The sequence below is a fragment of the Ruditapes philippinarum genome, unplaced genomic scaffold, assembly GCF_026571515.1.
Source record: "Ruditapes philippinarum isolate M1 unplaced genomic scaffold, ASM2657151v2 ctg439_1_1_1_1, whole genome shotgun sequence".
Taxonomy (NCBI): domain Eukaryota; kingdom Metazoa; phylum Mollusca; class Bivalvia; order Venerida; family Veneridae; genus Ruditapes; species Ruditapes philippinarum.
This window is the reverse complement of record NW_026862043.1, coordinates 40,368-57,415: the sequence shown is the minus strand read 5'-3', so window position 1 is coordinate 57,415 and position 17,048 is coordinate 40,368. Positions and strand designations below refer to the sequence as shown.

Here is a 17,048-nt window from a genome sequence, read left to right as displayed (position 1 = left end):
GAATAATTGCAACATCTGTAATGCCCCCTGGCTTAAGCCTTACTCAATTTTCAACACTTAAGTGCTAGAATCAATGATCCCGAAGGACCAGAAAAATTTAACAACCAACATTGGCTTTTGGAACAAAATCCTTCATCTAAGAATTAACGCTCACCTTCATTTGTATAGCTTGTATCTTGCCACATTCTCTGCCACAATACATGGGGTTCTTGGAGTAGAGAAGAGTATGTGCCGGGATACGGTAGTAAGCTATTCTCTTCTCTCCACTGATCATCCAGATTATGACATCTGGCATACTGTTCTGAGGCTATAAGGTATATAATTTAGAGCATTTTAATGTAACAAGAATTCTAAGACTTTTGGAGTTGTTGAAAATCATATAAAAGGAAAGAAGAAAGCAATCTTAATTATTTCCATTTTTATTTTCTTTAAGGAACTGCACTTAGGTTTTTTGGCATTAACAGATTGAATTTTGACTCTCTTTTTTTTAGAATTGTGTAGCATTGATTAAGGTTTGGTGCAAATAATTTTATTATCAATTTATTTTCCATATAAATCCACTTTAAATGCACCAGTAAATCTATGGTTTCAGTCTTGCAAAGAATTTTACATTGTTTCATGTGATGAAGGTATCCATCTAACATAATGCCAGGTATGACCGATGTTCTTCTCAGTTGGACACACTGCAAGGATGGACACTTTATGTCTTCCTTCACCAATAAAGCTAGGAGGTTATCATAAACATATGACCTTCACAGTGTAAATGTCACTTAAAAGGTAATGACAGAAAAAAGTTACCTCTACAGCCAGGTTATGTAGGATTTGTAAAAAGTTTTCTGCCTCATTGAGGGCTTCATTGATATCAGTGGCACTTTCTCGTAGGTTTGTTGCCATCTCTATAAGAGTTTCCATCTCATACTGTCTATAGGTGGTTAACAGAGTATCAAGTTCTGTAGGTAGATGTGTACCTTTCTTTGGGGTAGGTAATGGTTTCCTGTAAATATAAGTATTGTATCAAGCACCAAATACAGTCATCAAGTCATTATAACTGGGTTAGAAGCTAAGCCTTGGTGACAATCTAGAGCTACATTGATATCAATATAAAACAAGAGGGCCATGATGGCCCTAGATCGCTCACCTGATTTATCAAACTCATCCAAACAATTACCTAGACAAGCATTCTGACCAAGTCTCATGACAGGTGAGTCAAAAATGTGACCACTACAGTGTTAACAAGGATTATCCATATTTGAGCAGTGCGACCTAGTTTTTTACCCAGGTGACACATATTCAAACTTGACCTAGAAATCATCAAAACAAACTTTTAGACCAATTTCAAGGATACTTGGATCAAAACAGTAGCAACTAGAGTGTTAACAAGATTTTTCTATTTTTAGCTCCGGTGACCTAGTTCCACATGCGATTTCGAACTCATCCAAGCAATTACCTATACAAGCATCCTGACCAAGTTTGATGATAACTGAGTCGAAAATGTGACCACTAGAATGTTAACAAGGTTTTTCCATATTTTGGGCGGTGTGACCTAGTTTTTTTCATCCAAGATGACCAATGTACGAACTTGACTTAGAAATCATCAAAAACAAACTTTCAGACCAATTAACAGAATATTTGGATCACAACAGTAGCCACTAGAGTGTTAACAAGATTTTTCTATTTTTAGCTCCAGTGACCTACTTTTTCATCCGAGATGACCCATGTTCAATTTCTTCCCAGCAATGACCTAGACAAGTTTCCTGACCAAGTTTGATGACAATTGAGTCAAAATTGTGACCACTAGAGTGTTAACAAGGTTTTTCTATTTTTAGCTCCTGTGACCTAGTTTTTCATCCGAGATGACCCATGTTCGAACTCATCCGAGCTATCACCTAGACAAGCATCTTGATCAAGTTTGATGATGATTGATGCAAAAATGTGACCACTAGAGTGTTAACAAGGTTTTTCTATTTTTAGCTCCGGTGACCTACTTTTTCATCCGAGATGACCCATGTTCACACTCATCCGAGCTATCAACTATATAAGCATCCTGACCAAGTTTGATGATGATTGATGCAAAAATGTGACCCCTAGAGTGTTAACAAGGTTTTTCTATTTTTAGCTCCGGTGACCTACTTTTTCATCCGAGATGACCATTGTTCGAACTCATCCGAGCTATCACCTAGACAAGCATCTTGACCAAGTTTGATGATGATTGATGCAAAAATGTGACCGCTAGAGTGTTAACAAGGTTTTTCTATTTTTAGCTCCGGTGACCTACTTTTTCATCCGAGATGACCCATGTTCGAACTCATCCCAGCTATCACCTAGACAAACATCCTGACCAAGTTTGATGATGATTGAGGCAAAAATGTGACCTCTAGAGTGTTAACAAGGTTTTTCTATTTTTAGCTCTTGTGACCTAGTTTCTCATCCGAGATGACCCATGTTCGAACTCATCCGAGCTATCAACTAGATAAGCATCCTGACCAAGTTTGATGATGATTGAGGCAAAAATGTGACCGCTAGAGTGTTAACAACTAAATGTGAACGGACGACGGACGGACGGACGACGGACAATCATCATTCCTAAAAGCTCACCCTGAGCATGCTCAGGTGAGCTAAAAAACTTAAAGTTAAGTTTAAAAATATTCTTTAACACGATTGTGAAAGAATGTTTCCAACTACATATTAATATCAAGTCTGCCTCCTGGAATTAACCAGTATTTGATGAAACATGGCCTTGAAGTTATAAAACATTTTTCCCAAGTTCAGTTTCAAATCTCAGGATTTTCTTTGGTTAGTGTACATTCTGTGGCAGTTTCTGACCAATGAAATACCTGAGATCTGAGTTTGAGCACAGACTTAGAGAATTTCTTTATAACCCTTGGACCATAGTGGTCATGACTTGAGTAGGGTTCATACATCTTAACCACTGGACTACCTGAGCCACTCACATCTTATCTCATTAAAATCATATCCCAAAGGACAATTTGTTAGCTGTATGCAAACTGTGTACTTTCATCAAAATGGGCTCCTATCTCACAGTTTTTGCATAGACGCTTTACATTTTTTTGTATCTCCTAAAAGAGGCACAATAACAAAATTGCAAAATCATGCAGTAAATCAAGCATGGATGAATCCTTTTGAAAACCAATTATGATTTACTGCTTTACACAGGGGACAATGATTGTATATATTGCTCACACAGAAGAAAGATTAGGCTAAACTTACTTGCAGTCTTCAACCAACTGATCTAGAGCTGAAATCAGTAGCTGAGCCAGTTCTGGTGTTGGCAGTTTAGCTTTTACACCAACCTTTACTTGTTCAATGTTAGATTCCTACAAATATTTAATAAGTTTGATTGAATGTATTACATAATTGCAAATGAAACAAGATACATGTATACAGAAAATGTTATAAGCTGGATGGTTACTTATATACATAATTTGATGGTTGATCACAAAACTGTTGTAAGTCCTTCTTTATTTCATATAAGTTATTGCAGGTTTCTTGTCAACCCTTAAGTGCTAGATATTATTTAACAACAACTTCATACTAACTTTACAAAGTTATAGGAGCAATATGCAAAACTGTAGAGATAATGCCTTCAAAGAAGTTTAGATAAACTGTTAAAACATTGATCATTTTACATTATGTAAGGGTATTTTGAATAGCCAATCAACACGTCCTGTGACCTAGATGGTCTTATTTCCTCAATTGTTGTTGGGGAATGCAACCCTAGCCAACATGGGTCAACATGAAGCAATGCTGGAGAAGTTGACAGAATACTTACCAGTGCAGCTATAATGCCTTCAAACAAGTTTAGAGCCTCCAGTCTCCAGGCAATATCCTCCCACTGGGCATCAACCACCACACAGGGCTTGGTACCACCCCAAGGTAAGAAGTAGTAGTGGGAACCATCAAATACAGCATTGGTCGGCTGGGTAGTTGATGCACACGGAGCTATGTAATCATCCAGCTTGTTACCGTAGTTACCTATAGAATTAAGTTATCTCCAATAATTCACATATAGAGATCAATATGACAACATCTCCATTCCCAATTAATCATTCTTCATGTACAGTTATCATCTTCCATGCACAGCCAACAATTAGGACTAGCAGAAACTATTTGCTCAAAGAACGTCATATTCATTCAAAGAACACTTTAATTCAAATGGGTTTAAAGATAACTGGATCGATATAAATTGATATACCATAGTTACATATTGTTATAAATAGTTCTTAACTTCCATGTGATTTTTTGCTGTATACATCATACCTAACTATGATTATTCATGGGGTTGACATTTTAATAACATTTGCTTATCTTGACCGTATTTTCTCAATTTCTAAAGGTTACGTTTTTTCTGTTTTTGCAATATCTCGTTTATATCTATGTCTTTATGATAACTATGATAAATGTCAAAGTAAATAACTTCCAGAACAGATACTGTTGTGTTTGCATGCACACTCACAAACGTGCAAACACTAAAGTGCAAAAATTGTACGTATTAATCCAGATTATCTCTACAATAAATTGTTGAGACACAATCATTTTATTACTCATTATACATACCTATGCTAACTTCAAACTCCACTGGGGCATCTATAGCACTGACCATGGTTGCATTTAAGAAAGCTGCATGTAACTTAAAACGTCTTTTTCTCATAAATTTCTGAAAAATTCACACAAACAATTATTTTGAAAGTCTACTAATTTCTTCAAATCATTTTTAATTTATATCCGATTACAGTAACTATTTACATATTATCAAAATTCATGTGAACACAATTATTCATTGTACATTTTTCAACCTTTGAATTGACTGATTAACATTTCACTAGCATCATCTAATGTTCATTATTCACTTAAATAAACCAAATTATGCTGCTTCTTTTATAAATAACCAAATAACATTTAATATGTCATAAAAAGACAAGGGCATGGAAAATAACATTAAGTAATTAAAAATATCTATCTTTGTATATCAAAGTTTGGTAAGGCACAGTACCTGTACTTTAAGAACATCTTCAGAGCCAATATCTTCTACAGGAACATCAGGTAACTCTCCCCCTATAGTCTTCAATTCAACCATTGCTCTGCCTCTGAATGCTACACCTTCACCCTATGTTAATATAACAACAAAATATTTACAGTTTGATAAATACATCTTATATTCTTAAGGTTATTTCCCTAAGAAATTTGATTTATCTACTTTAGTCTTAATCATTATACAAATTATGTAATTCAATTAATTATATATACTTGTACTATAAATAGGATAGTCTTTCCTTGCAGATTAGACTAATGTTTGTTATTTTTACCTTTTCCAGAAATTTCATTTGATATAGAGGGTGCCAGATAAGGTGCATGCTATACGATGAGGTCATGAATAAAAGTTTATGAATGAACCGCATTAAAAAGACGTAATTTAGTGCATTAAAAAATAAAACTGTGTGCCTAGGATGACATCACTTTGCCATTATGAATAAAGAGATAAATTTATACACTATTGTTAGAAAATAGTAATAGAAACAAGAGGGCCATGATGGCCCAAAGTCGCTCACCTGTATATAGGCCCCCGGAGCGGGGCCAGTTTAAACCCCAGGGCTTTTATTTGAACAAACTTGGTTGACCACCTATTAGAAGATGTTTCATGCTAAACATCTAAGGTCTAGCTTATTGGGTGTTTTAAAAGAAGATTTTTTTATGTATATATATATATATATATATATATATATATATATATATATATATATATATATATATGTATATGTATATGTATATGTATATGTATATACATATGTAATTTATATATATATATTATATATATACAATATACATACATACATATATATATATATATATATATATATATATATATATATATATATATATATGTATTGCATTTTTTGGTGTGTGTGTATATTTTGAAACTATGTATGTATCTATATTGTATATATATATCTTATATATATGTAAATATATATGTATGTATGTATGTATATATATATATATATATATATATAAATATGTATGTATATATATATATATATATATATATATATATATATATATAATATATATATATATATATATATATATAATATGTATATATCTAAAAAAAAAAAAAGTCGAGCTAATGAATGACCCCCGGGGCGGGGCCAATTTTGACCCCAGGGGCTCTTATTTGAACGAACATGGTAGACATCCATTTGAACATGTTTCCTGCTAAATATCTTAGCTCTAGCTCTTTGCATTCTTTAAAAGAAAATTTTTTTAAGTTTTTACTATATGCATATAGGGAAAATCAATGACCCCCTGGGGCGGGGCCAATTTTGACCCCAGGGCTTTTATTTTGAACAAACTTGGTAGACACCCATTAGAAGATGTTTCATGCTAAATATCTTAGCTCTAGCTCTTTGGGTTCTTTAAAAGAAGATTTTTTAAGTTTTTACTATATACATATAGGGAAAAACAATGACCCCCAGGGCGGGGCCGATTTTAATTCTAGGAACAAAAAATTTGAACAAATTTGGTTTTGGACCTATAGATGATTACCATAGACCAAATATCAAAGCTCTAAGCCATTTACTTTCAGACCAGAAGATTTTTTTCAAGTTTTCACTATATGTATATAATGAAAATCAATGACCTCCGAGGGCGGGGCCAATTTTGACCCGAGGGCCATTATTTGAACAATCTTTGGTAGAGGTCTACCACACAATGTTTCATGCCAAATATCTTACCTGTAGCCTTTGCCAATTCAGAGAAAGAAGATTTTTTTATGTTTTACTATATACATATTAGAAAAACCTATGACCCCCCGGGGCGGGGCCAATTTTGACACTAGGGACAAAATTTGTACAACTTTGGTATTGGACCTTCAGATGATACCATAGACGAAATATCAAAGCTCTAGGCCATTTACTTTCAGACCAGAAGATTTTTCAAGTTTTCACTATATGTATGTAATGAAAATCAATGACCCCCCGGGGCCGGGCCAATTTTTGACCCTAGGGCCATTATTTGAACAATCTTGATAGAGGTCTACTACACAATGTTTCATGCCAAATATCAAATCTGTAGCCTTTGCCAATTCAGAGAAGAAGATTTTTTTAGATTTTACTATATACATATAAGGAAAAACCTATGACCCCCCGGGGCGGGGCCAATTTTGACACTAGGGACAAAATTTGAACAACTTTGGTAGAGGACCCATAGATGATACCATATACCAAAAATCAAAGCTCTAGGCCATTTAGTTTCAGACCAGAAGATTTTTCAAGTTTTCACTATATATTTTGAATGAAAATCAATGACCCCCCAGGGCGGGGCCAATTTTGACCCTAGGGCCATTATTTGAACAATCTTGATAAAGGTCTACTACACAATGTTTCATGCCAAATATCTAATCTGTAGCCTTTGCCAAATCAGAGAAGAAGATTTTTTTAGATTTACCTATAGAACATATAAGGAAAAAACCTATGACCCCCCGGGGCGGGCCAATTTTGACACTAGGGACAAAATTTGAACAACTTTGGTAGAGGACCCATAGATGATACCATATACCAAAAATCAAAGCTCTGCCCATGTACTTTCAGACAAGAAGATTTTTTAATTTTGTGTTTTTTTGAAATCCTTTTTCTGGCCCTGTGACCTACATATGCAACAGACCGGAACCATTTGAACAACTTTGAAAAGGGAACACCCAAGGATCATTTCTGTAAAGTTTGGTTGATGTGCAGTCATTGGTTTCAGAGGAGATGTTGTTTATGTGAAAAGTTGACGACGCACGACGCACGACGACGGACGAAGGACACAGGGCGATCACAATAGCTCACCCTGAGCATTGCTCAGGTGAGCTAAAAATGACATTAATTTCCATGAAAATTTATATTATTTTGGTAAATCATTTAAAATATGGTAGAATATGCAAGAGAAAATATATATGGCAAGTGTTTGTGGTTAAGATCAGAATATCTGTCCCTCTGTTACTAGCCCATGGGTGATAACTCAGCAAGCCTCAATACCGCCCACTAGGCAGATACCCTCAGGTTGGCTATTTCTATCTGAACCACAATATATGACAGATTTTATAAGTATGCCCCAGTGAAAGATTTTTCTTTGCAGTTTTACGTATATTTAGGCAACATTTAACGATAAACCACTAAAATTACCTTTCCATTGTTCAGGTCTTCATACTCATCTGGCAGTTCCGAGAATTCTCTTGGCGAGCCGTAGAAATTAACAAAGCATGGACCAAAAGTAGGTAGAAAACCTACAACAATAAAATCAAGGGAATAAACATTATGCTTCATAAAGCGGATCACTCATATACAAATGATTATCTTCTATAAGAAAATAAAGTTAACATGAACTATGACAACATTTCAGATCTGAACAGCACAAATTTAGATTTTTAAAGATATATCACCCACTCGTAGGCTTTGCAAATTTAAATTAAATTTATGAATATGACTTTTGGATCAAATAAGTTATTAAGCATTATGATACAGCCTTTATTATATGGTAATGAAACTCAAAAATATTAATACATTTAAGAAAAGTTACATTTATTGTAACTAAAACAAAAACACAAAGTAAAATATAATTTCCTTACAATCCAAGTGTTCAAGTACCTGATACAGATAAAATGTTTATCAAAATTTGCTATTTTATTACAATTTCTATGTATAAAAAAAAACATTTTAGCAAACAAATTTTAGTACCATATGAAAAAGAATAAAATCCATTCCATCTTTAAATTGTAACGTGACTCTGTAAAAATGTCTACAAAATCTACTAAACAGGCAAATGGGAGAGAGAGAAAAAAGGAGAGAATTAATTGGCACCTACAAAAATTAAATTCCAAGGCAATTTTTATGCATCAATCAAGATGTTTTCTTTATTCAAACACTAAACAGAGCAATAAAATAGGTCCTGTAAAAACATAATTCTGCATACATGTACTTCTATCACAAGCAAAAGATTGGAAGAGCAAGTTAAAATTACAAAACAGTGAGTTGCAAAATATGAAACAGTGAGTTGAATTACAGTTTCTAGCTATATAATCTTGCTCTTATAATTGAAAGATAGTCCTATAACGCTTGATTTCTTTATTTCAGATAGACATCTATAAAGTAATTATTTCATTTTAGATTCCTAATAAAAACTTATTTTATCACCTGTAGTCATTTCCCTACAAAATTTTTCTGGGCTCTACAAATTAAGTAAACTGGCCAACCTTGTAATCTCCAATTTAATTTGCAGTTAAGGATAAAGTTGAGTATGTAATAAATGATAATTCAAAAATAATATATCTATATATCTATGCTCGCCCATATGGTCTCTTTCTGGTGGCGACCAATAACAAACCCAAACACACACATCAAAGTTATATCTTTAAATGAAAATGTTAGGCAAAGTAAATTATATTATCATTAAAAGTGAAAACTTATACAAACCTTAGGAACATTGTTAAAACAATTATTAATCTAGTATTAACTTGACATTATGTAATATTTTTATTTTCTTTATTAGAAAAGTGAAAAGATACATAATTATGCTTGGAAATATAATATAGCAATCACAAAGAAAACATTTAGAAACAATCATTAGCATAAAAAACACCCAGTGTTTTGAAAAATATAGAATATATTTTTACCCTCATCTTTGTCTATATAATCAAAATATAACAAAGTATATTAATTAGAGGAAATTTTAAAAAGCTATGGAACAAAAACAACATATTACACGATCAACTAATAGTTAGATATATTCTGTCTTTAAAATGCTTTACCAAGTTATGAATCTAATGCCTATTTGAATATATATCTGTATTTCTATTTATTTCACATGTTTATTCATGTTAATACTAAAATTTGAAACAATCCTTGAAACAAACCTAACTGTAAAATTATCTTCTATTTCATTGAAAAGAAACACCATGATTGAAGGTAAAGAATAATCTTAAGTTTACCAAAATGTATATTCTTGTATTACAATAATTATAATCTCACTGGAAAATATTCCATTATAAAATTAACCAACTTTCAAAGGCATGAAATCTATTAGATGTACAGCTATTTAACAATTATGTATGAAATAACAAACTATTTCAAGTGTGACTTGAAAAAAAGCATGTCATGCAAGCATTTCTTAGGATAATACAGTAGTGATAACTGAAGCTTGATATACAATATTGTGACCTTACTGCAGTAATGAGTTATCTCCTATTAAATGATTTAATAAGTTAACCCATTACTGCACTAAGATGCTGATAATGTTGTATTACAGTTAACATAGTGTTACAATAGCAGTTGTGATGACGATTGAGCCGTGTCACGACAAAACTAACATAATGGGTTTGCCACCAGCATGTCCGCGCAGTCTGATCAGGATCCATGCTGTTCGCTATCAGTTTCTATATTTGTTATAGGGTCTGTAAGCGAACAGCATGGATCCTGATCAGACTGCGCGGATGCGCAGGCTGGTCTGGATCCATGCTGGTCGCAAACCCATTATGTTGGTTTTGTCATGATGCGCTCGTGCATAGACTTAAAGTTAAGGGATCAATTGTAACAAGAAATCAAGGTACAGTACTTGTATAATCCAAGTCTCAATTACTTTCACTATTGATACCAGCAGGTTATACGTTAATTGAAATTCTTTATCATATTTACTCTCCAGAATAAATACAAATGTATGAAATTGGCAGATTGAATTTTTCAATCAAGCAGGTAATTTGATACATTCAAGATCTTCCAAGTGATCATCCAGAATGCAAATATTATACAAAAACATCAGAGAAAAGCAGGAATCTGAGGAACAATTTTCTCCATGCCTGGGTGCATTATATTCTCTACAGGTTAAAAAAATGATACACTCATTGGTTATATAAAAAAGTTCATCTATTGACACACTGCATTATAGGTCCACGTTTCTAATTCCTAAAACACTCAATTCTAGGTCAACATTTCTTACATCTAAAACACTCAAGTCTAGGTCAACATTTCTAACATCTTTCTAATACATTTCATTCTAGGGTGAAAATACGCCTATAACATACATTAGGTGGAATGGAATCAGGCTATTAAATATGGAGATCTTACTTTCAATTTTCAGAACAGCAAGGAAATGTATAAGAGCAAACAAAGAATTGTATACCCTGATCTCCGGGCGATGATATATGTGACACTTCGAGAAAAGTAGTTCCGATTACATCGTCCTCCGTTATTCTGTCCCTGTAGGAAGGTAAAAAGTTCGAGACTCTAAGACAGAGGTTAAAGGTTACCTGACAATTTCATTAAGACGGTTAAAACTCTGAGTGGCTCATTCAGTGTTTGGGGTAGGGGTAGGTGGGAACACTGGATGTTAAGTATAGTTCAATTAACTATTATCATGCTATATATGGAGTATATTTTATGTACCAAGCTGGAGCAAACTCAGACAACAAATGAGATATAGAAACCCGCATAACTGTTATCAAGAATAACATCATGATGTTTCAGAAATTGAAAATTACACTCGTCCGCTCGTAATTATGAGTAGAATTTAAGAGAATTCGATGAAGAACGAGTAGAAAAATGTTGCCTGCACGTTGGATTTAGAAGCTGCTTCTTCTCCTAGTGACTCTGAAAATATTTTTCAATGCCTGTGTTTGCATCAGAGTACTTAATTTCAAATTGTTCAATAAATTCATGGCAAGCCGTAAAATTTAACATTGCTATTCTTTGCTCAAGCTTGGCGTATTATATATTTTTTTAATGTTTTGAGTAAAAAATAATACTGTGTTAGTATCTGAAATAAATAGAAGTCACTGTTATAACTATATACCTGTACATGTATATATACTATATAAACACCAAAAATATACATTGTACATGTTAGCTATATCGATTGATAAAGGTAAGGGTATATGTGTACATGTAACTTTGTAATCTAGTACCATAAAATGTAATTGATACATCACCAATAAAATGAAAGCATGCGATGTAAAGTAAAGGCTAGGTTCATGTACAGCTTGTTCAAGTTATACAGGTGAAAATTAATCTTAAACTTCTTTTTTCGCATGGATTTTTTGTAGATTTTCTTTGCAATGATTTGTTTTCAATAATTACATGTCAACATCTTTGTAAAGCTGGATTATAAGATGTCTGCCTCTCTTGAGTTCGAGTCCTATTACTGTCACAACCATGATACAATGATTCCTGTTATGTAACAAGTATTTATAAGTTGCAGACTAGTATAAGTAGGTTGCAGTCTAGTATTAGTAGGTTCAAGACCAGAATTAGTAAGTTCGAGACCAGCATTGGTAAGTTCCAGACCTGAATTGATAGACCAGTATTGGTAAGTTCCAGACAAGTATTGGTAAGTTCTAGACAAGTATTGGTAAGTTCTAGACCAGTATTGGTAAGTTCCAGAACTGAATTGATAGACCAGTATTGGTAAGTTCCAGACCAGTATTGGTAAGTTCCAGACAAGTATTGGTAAGTTTCAGACAAGTATTGGTAAGTTTCAGGCCAGTATTGTTAAGTTCCAGACCAATATTGGTAAGTTCAAGTTAAAGTAATTAAGACACAACACTATTGTGTTGAATCATTGAAAAACTACACAACATAAACCTTGCCTTTACTTTGTATTGATAAATAATATGATACATGTATAAGTAACACAAAATGGTTAAAGAATTCCCCCGGAAAACCTGAAATGGTGTATTAAGCAAAATAAACTTATAAATTTGAAAACTTCTGAAATCAATCAAAAAGTATATTTAATGTCAAGTATATGCCTACATTATATTTCTAAAGACTGCACCAATCCAGAATTGCCAAAAAAAAGCATAAAAACATGAAATTCCCTCCAAAGAAATAATAGCCCATAGTAAACTTAAGCCAGTCCAGTCTCAAGCATTTCAGGTGTTCTATAGGAAAACTCAAAACAAAACAAAACAGCGCGCATTCAGCAGCCCCTGAAAGCTGAAGGCATTCAATGTGTTGACACTTACATAATTTGGTGTTCTAATATTCTATCAGTATTGTAAAAAAGAAAAATTCAGACCCAACATTTGATATTCCACTAACAGATTAATTCATCATTAATTTTTGTTAAACATTTGACCAATATTACAATTTGGAAAACCTTTTTAAATGTTTAATTTCAAGTCCCACAAACATTGTAAAGGTCGTACCACCTCAATTTAAAAAACCTTTTTCTGAGATCTGTCTCAAATGTCAGGAGGGGGGATCGGGTTATGTCACAAAAGGGCCTTGAGTAGACCCGACAAGGTTCCGTAAGCTAGCTGAATAGCTTCCTCACATGAAAGAATCTAATGTCCAATCCACAGCGATGAAGAGCAAGTGGTTTGAAGTCAAGGACCTTAACGGAAGCACAATCTCAGGAAATTCATTTGTCAATATTCACCCTTGGCTGGTATCTCAGCAATTAAATACCCAATATTTATAACCATATACCCTGTTAAATGAAATATTCTAATCATGAAATGGTACCTGACTAGGTTACAGTCTGCTTTCTGTAAATTATCAGGATAGCTTCAGCATTTAAAAGTATTATGAATTCCCTGTTGGGGTTTTGTTGGGGTTTTGAGCCCACAGCAGTTTGATGGTTAAGTGATTCGAAGGCATTGACTGAATCACTCTGCTACAGAAGTCCCCTTGTAAAAAATAGTGTCAGTGAAGATACCATAAGAATTTATGAAACAAGATATTGCTAGTCTTGTACTAGGCAAGTAAAATTCTTAAGTAAATTTATTGGTCATTGTGAGATTAATGGATCAATCATAATAAGATCCATATGAGGTCAATTTAAATAAGATCCATATGAGGTCAATTTAAATAAGATCCATATGAGGTCAATTACAATAAGATCTATATAGGGTCAATTATATAATCATATTTAGGTCAATTATAATAAGATCCATCAGCTAACTCAATAGTTTCATGTATGTAAAGCATTTCTTTATTTAGAACTTTAAATATACTGTCAATATTCTCAAATATTAATGATAATGTGTACGGTATGTCTGAATTTTTCAACATTACAATGCTGATATTGACAACATATAGAGAAACTACCTGCGATGTTCTTTAGAAATGGTAACAAGGGCTACATGTAATGTATGCTACTTTCTATATAAACTACTAGCCTTAACAAAGTTTCTATTCAACCTGTTTGAACAACTAATCTAAAATTACCAAACAAAAAAAATCAGTATTCAGTTTTATACTATTACGCTAGATAAATGTCTGTGCAAAATTACAGCACAATGTTTAACTGCCATGCAGAAACCATTGTCTCGCACTCAGATGAGAAAGTAGTAATCAGTTATCAAATAGCCCTTATGAACATTTCCTTTGGCATCAAAAATTAATCCATCTATAAATATAAGTTATATAAGCCAAAGTATGACTTATGTGATTGGACGAACCATTATCTCCGAGGGCCGATATTAGTGACACTCGTAACCATGCAGTAGCTATGCAATCATCTTCTGTTATCCTATCCCTAAATTATTGTAACAGTAAAACATTAGTACAAAAAATGATTATAAATGTTAAAGGGACTCCACTGAGGTTTTTTGACATGACATGACTAGAAATATCTTTCCGAAATTTGTGAACCATTTGATAAATATCTGAGCAAATTTTATGATATTCCCACCAGAATAATCTTTTTATTGTGCAAAATGATTACTCAAATCGTACTAAGAATTGCACTATGATTTTCGATTTAATTCAGAGTATATTTCTTTAATCATCCTTTGCAGACTTTTTTTACATTTTCAGTACTTTACTTGGCGTATTAAAGTCAAAAATTCAAGTTTTACATTTTAAGGCTTATTACCTCAGTGGAGCTCCTTTAGACAAATGTAACGAAAATGTAAGTATGTAGAAATTATCATTTCAGTTATTTTCAAGGACAAAAAGGTGAAAATAAGTTGACTAGGTAAAATGGGTGGATAATCAAGGGAATGTGACATCTACATTGTACATGTGCAATGTGCTGTGAGCTACTGTCTTATTTATTTTTAATAATTTTTTTAAGGTTAACTAAAACAAGTTGAAATTTTCATTTAACATTATGACCCTAAACAACATTCCATTTTTTTTCCAATGAAATGACCTTTGATCTTCTAGTTATAGAAATTCTGCAAGTCATCAAATAGTATTGGTCAATCCAGTAAGTATATTAACATATTTATCACCAATGTTATTTTTACATTTGTAAATCTGAATTTACTATAATTCTTTAATTATTTCAACTTTGACCTTTATATACATACCTACATAAATCTCAATAAATCCTCAACGATGAATCAAGTATTTCCAGAATATAATTCAGTAATATCATTCAATATTTTAGGAACAAAAATATTTTAACAGTAAAGGAAATCAGCCAGGTAACAGCTTTACTTTCAATTTTTTTTTTTTCAAACAATAATTTTCATATAACTAGTTAATTTTTCAAACTTAATAAATGTAATACAATGTTGATTCATCATCAAAATAGTTTCAAAATTTCTTTTTTATTTATTTCTTACCAATCTTTCATAGACAGTCGGATCTTTTCACACATGGATGGGAACTGTAAACCTATCTTTAATTTCTGGTTGTATTCTGGATGGTCATTACAGTACATTATCTTTGTTTGGACCTAAAAAAATTATATTAACATAATGTTATAAGGGATTGGAATACATTTTTATGAAAATAAAATACAGTTAAATCTCTGTTGAAGACCACCTCTGTATAAAGAGCACCATGTGAATAAAGACCACTCTTAAGCAAACTTTCATTGATAAAAAAATACAACAGAGTACACTACAAATAAAGAGCATTTGTCTATAAAGGCCATGTATGGTCTCTCCTTTGGAGGACCCTAACTGTATAATGCAGACCTCACAAAATTGTGGATATGTGTTTTATAGCACGTATGAAGTCAAGGGAAGGAGTCCAAATTTTACATGATATATGTTATTTTAAAGTTGTGGAAAGCTTTTATAAACAGCTTTAAAAACAGCAAAGATTAGAATGATTATAAATTATTTTATGTTATAAGATTGACTAATTTTAAGTTTATTTTACCTCTTTACCAGCAAAACTCATAAGGAAGTACGGATCTACAAGCTCCTTTATTTCCTCACCAATCCGGAAAAACTTCTTCACTCCTTGTAAAAAGGCAGTGTCCACTGAAATCAATGACTATCAATGAAATTGATCATTTCAATTGAAAATGAAAAAGATTTATTAGCTGATCAAACAGTCAAAAATCTAGAAGTTTTATAATTATGCTGATACTTAACATGTTTGCAGCAAAGAATTCAAATCAAAAATAAAACTTTTAGAAGGTAATGCAAGTTATTGGTCAAAGCAACAAGTCATATGCATGAAACTCAGAATATTTTTATATATTCATCTCTCTTTGCATACTTTTTGTTATATTTGTGAGATTTTAAGTAACAAAAGCACTGTAAAGGTCACAGTGCAACTTTCAAACTATTCTGGAGGAAGACCTCAGGCGACACCTTTGTGCATCATCTCAGGCACTCCAGTAGAACCACAAACCTTTGTTACGCTAGCCATATATTATATTACATATAATTATCTAAGTATCCTATGTACTCGACAAGATTCAAACTTACAGTGGTAAGGGGTAAGTTATTTGAAGTCAACGACCTTAAACATGGCCACAAAGGACCATTATCACTCCTTAAACCATCGAGTCAGCAGAACAATGCAAGACTGCATATCCACTAAGTCAGACCAAACTTTGTATAGTTAGTTAACAATGATACCGATATATCTCGGGTAGTACTTACTCCTAGGTATATCTTCACACTTGTACACATTGAGAGCAAAAGTTGCTGGCCTCAACTGAACACCAGCTGGTCGCAGAAGGTTACTGTAATAATATGACATATTCTGATACTTGAGTAACTATTTAACATCTTGTTTAGTTTTTATTTCAGAATTTACTCTTTAAAATACATTCATATTTCAATAAATCAACAGACATCTTGTCTGTCT

At 32.8% G+C, this 17,048-nt stretch overlaps 1 protein-coding gene across 7 annotated transcripts in view; it reads right to left on the bottom strand.

The window, feature by feature from the left end:
* The window catches only part of LOC132717753 (dysferlin-like), a 90,065-nt gene that overhangs the window by 48,368 nt on the left and 24,649 nt on the right, over positions 1 to 17,048 (bottom strand). For 4 of the 7 annotated variants that reach the window (XM_060701314.1, XM_060701313.1, XM_060701320.1 and 1 more), the window contains exons 9-20: positions 16,841 to 16,923; positions 16,107 to 16,210; positions 15,563 to 15,675; positions 11,170 to 11,246; positions 9,668 to 9,679; positions 8,181 to 8,281; positions 5,012 to 5,125; positions 4,576 to 4,675; positions 3,791 to 3,993; positions 3,229 to 3,335; positions 799 to 994; positions 155 to 307 (exon numbers count right to left, since the gene is read on the bottom strand). In XM_060701314.1, the coding sequence (XP_060557297.1) occupies positions 155 to 307; positions 799 to 994; positions 3,229 to 3,335; positions 3,791 to 3,993; positions 4,576 to 4,675; positions 5,012 to 5,125; positions 8,181 to 8,281; positions 9,668 to 9,679; positions 11,170 to 11,246; positions 15,563 to 15,675; positions 16,107 to 16,210; positions 16,841 to 16,923 (1,363 nt within the window). Of the gene's footprint in view, positions 1 to 154; positions 308 to 798; positions 995 to 3,228; positions 3,336 to 3,790; positions 3,994 to 4,575; positions 4,676 to 5,011; positions 5,126 to 8,180; positions 8,282 to 9,667; positions 9,680 to 11,169; positions 11,247 to 14,449; positions 14,527 to 15,562; positions 15,676 to 16,106; positions 16,211 to 16,840; positions 16,924 to 17,048 lie in introns of all 7 variants that reach the window. The other 3 variants (XM_060701316.1, XM_060701319.1, XM_060701315.1) reach the window with 2 other exon arrangements.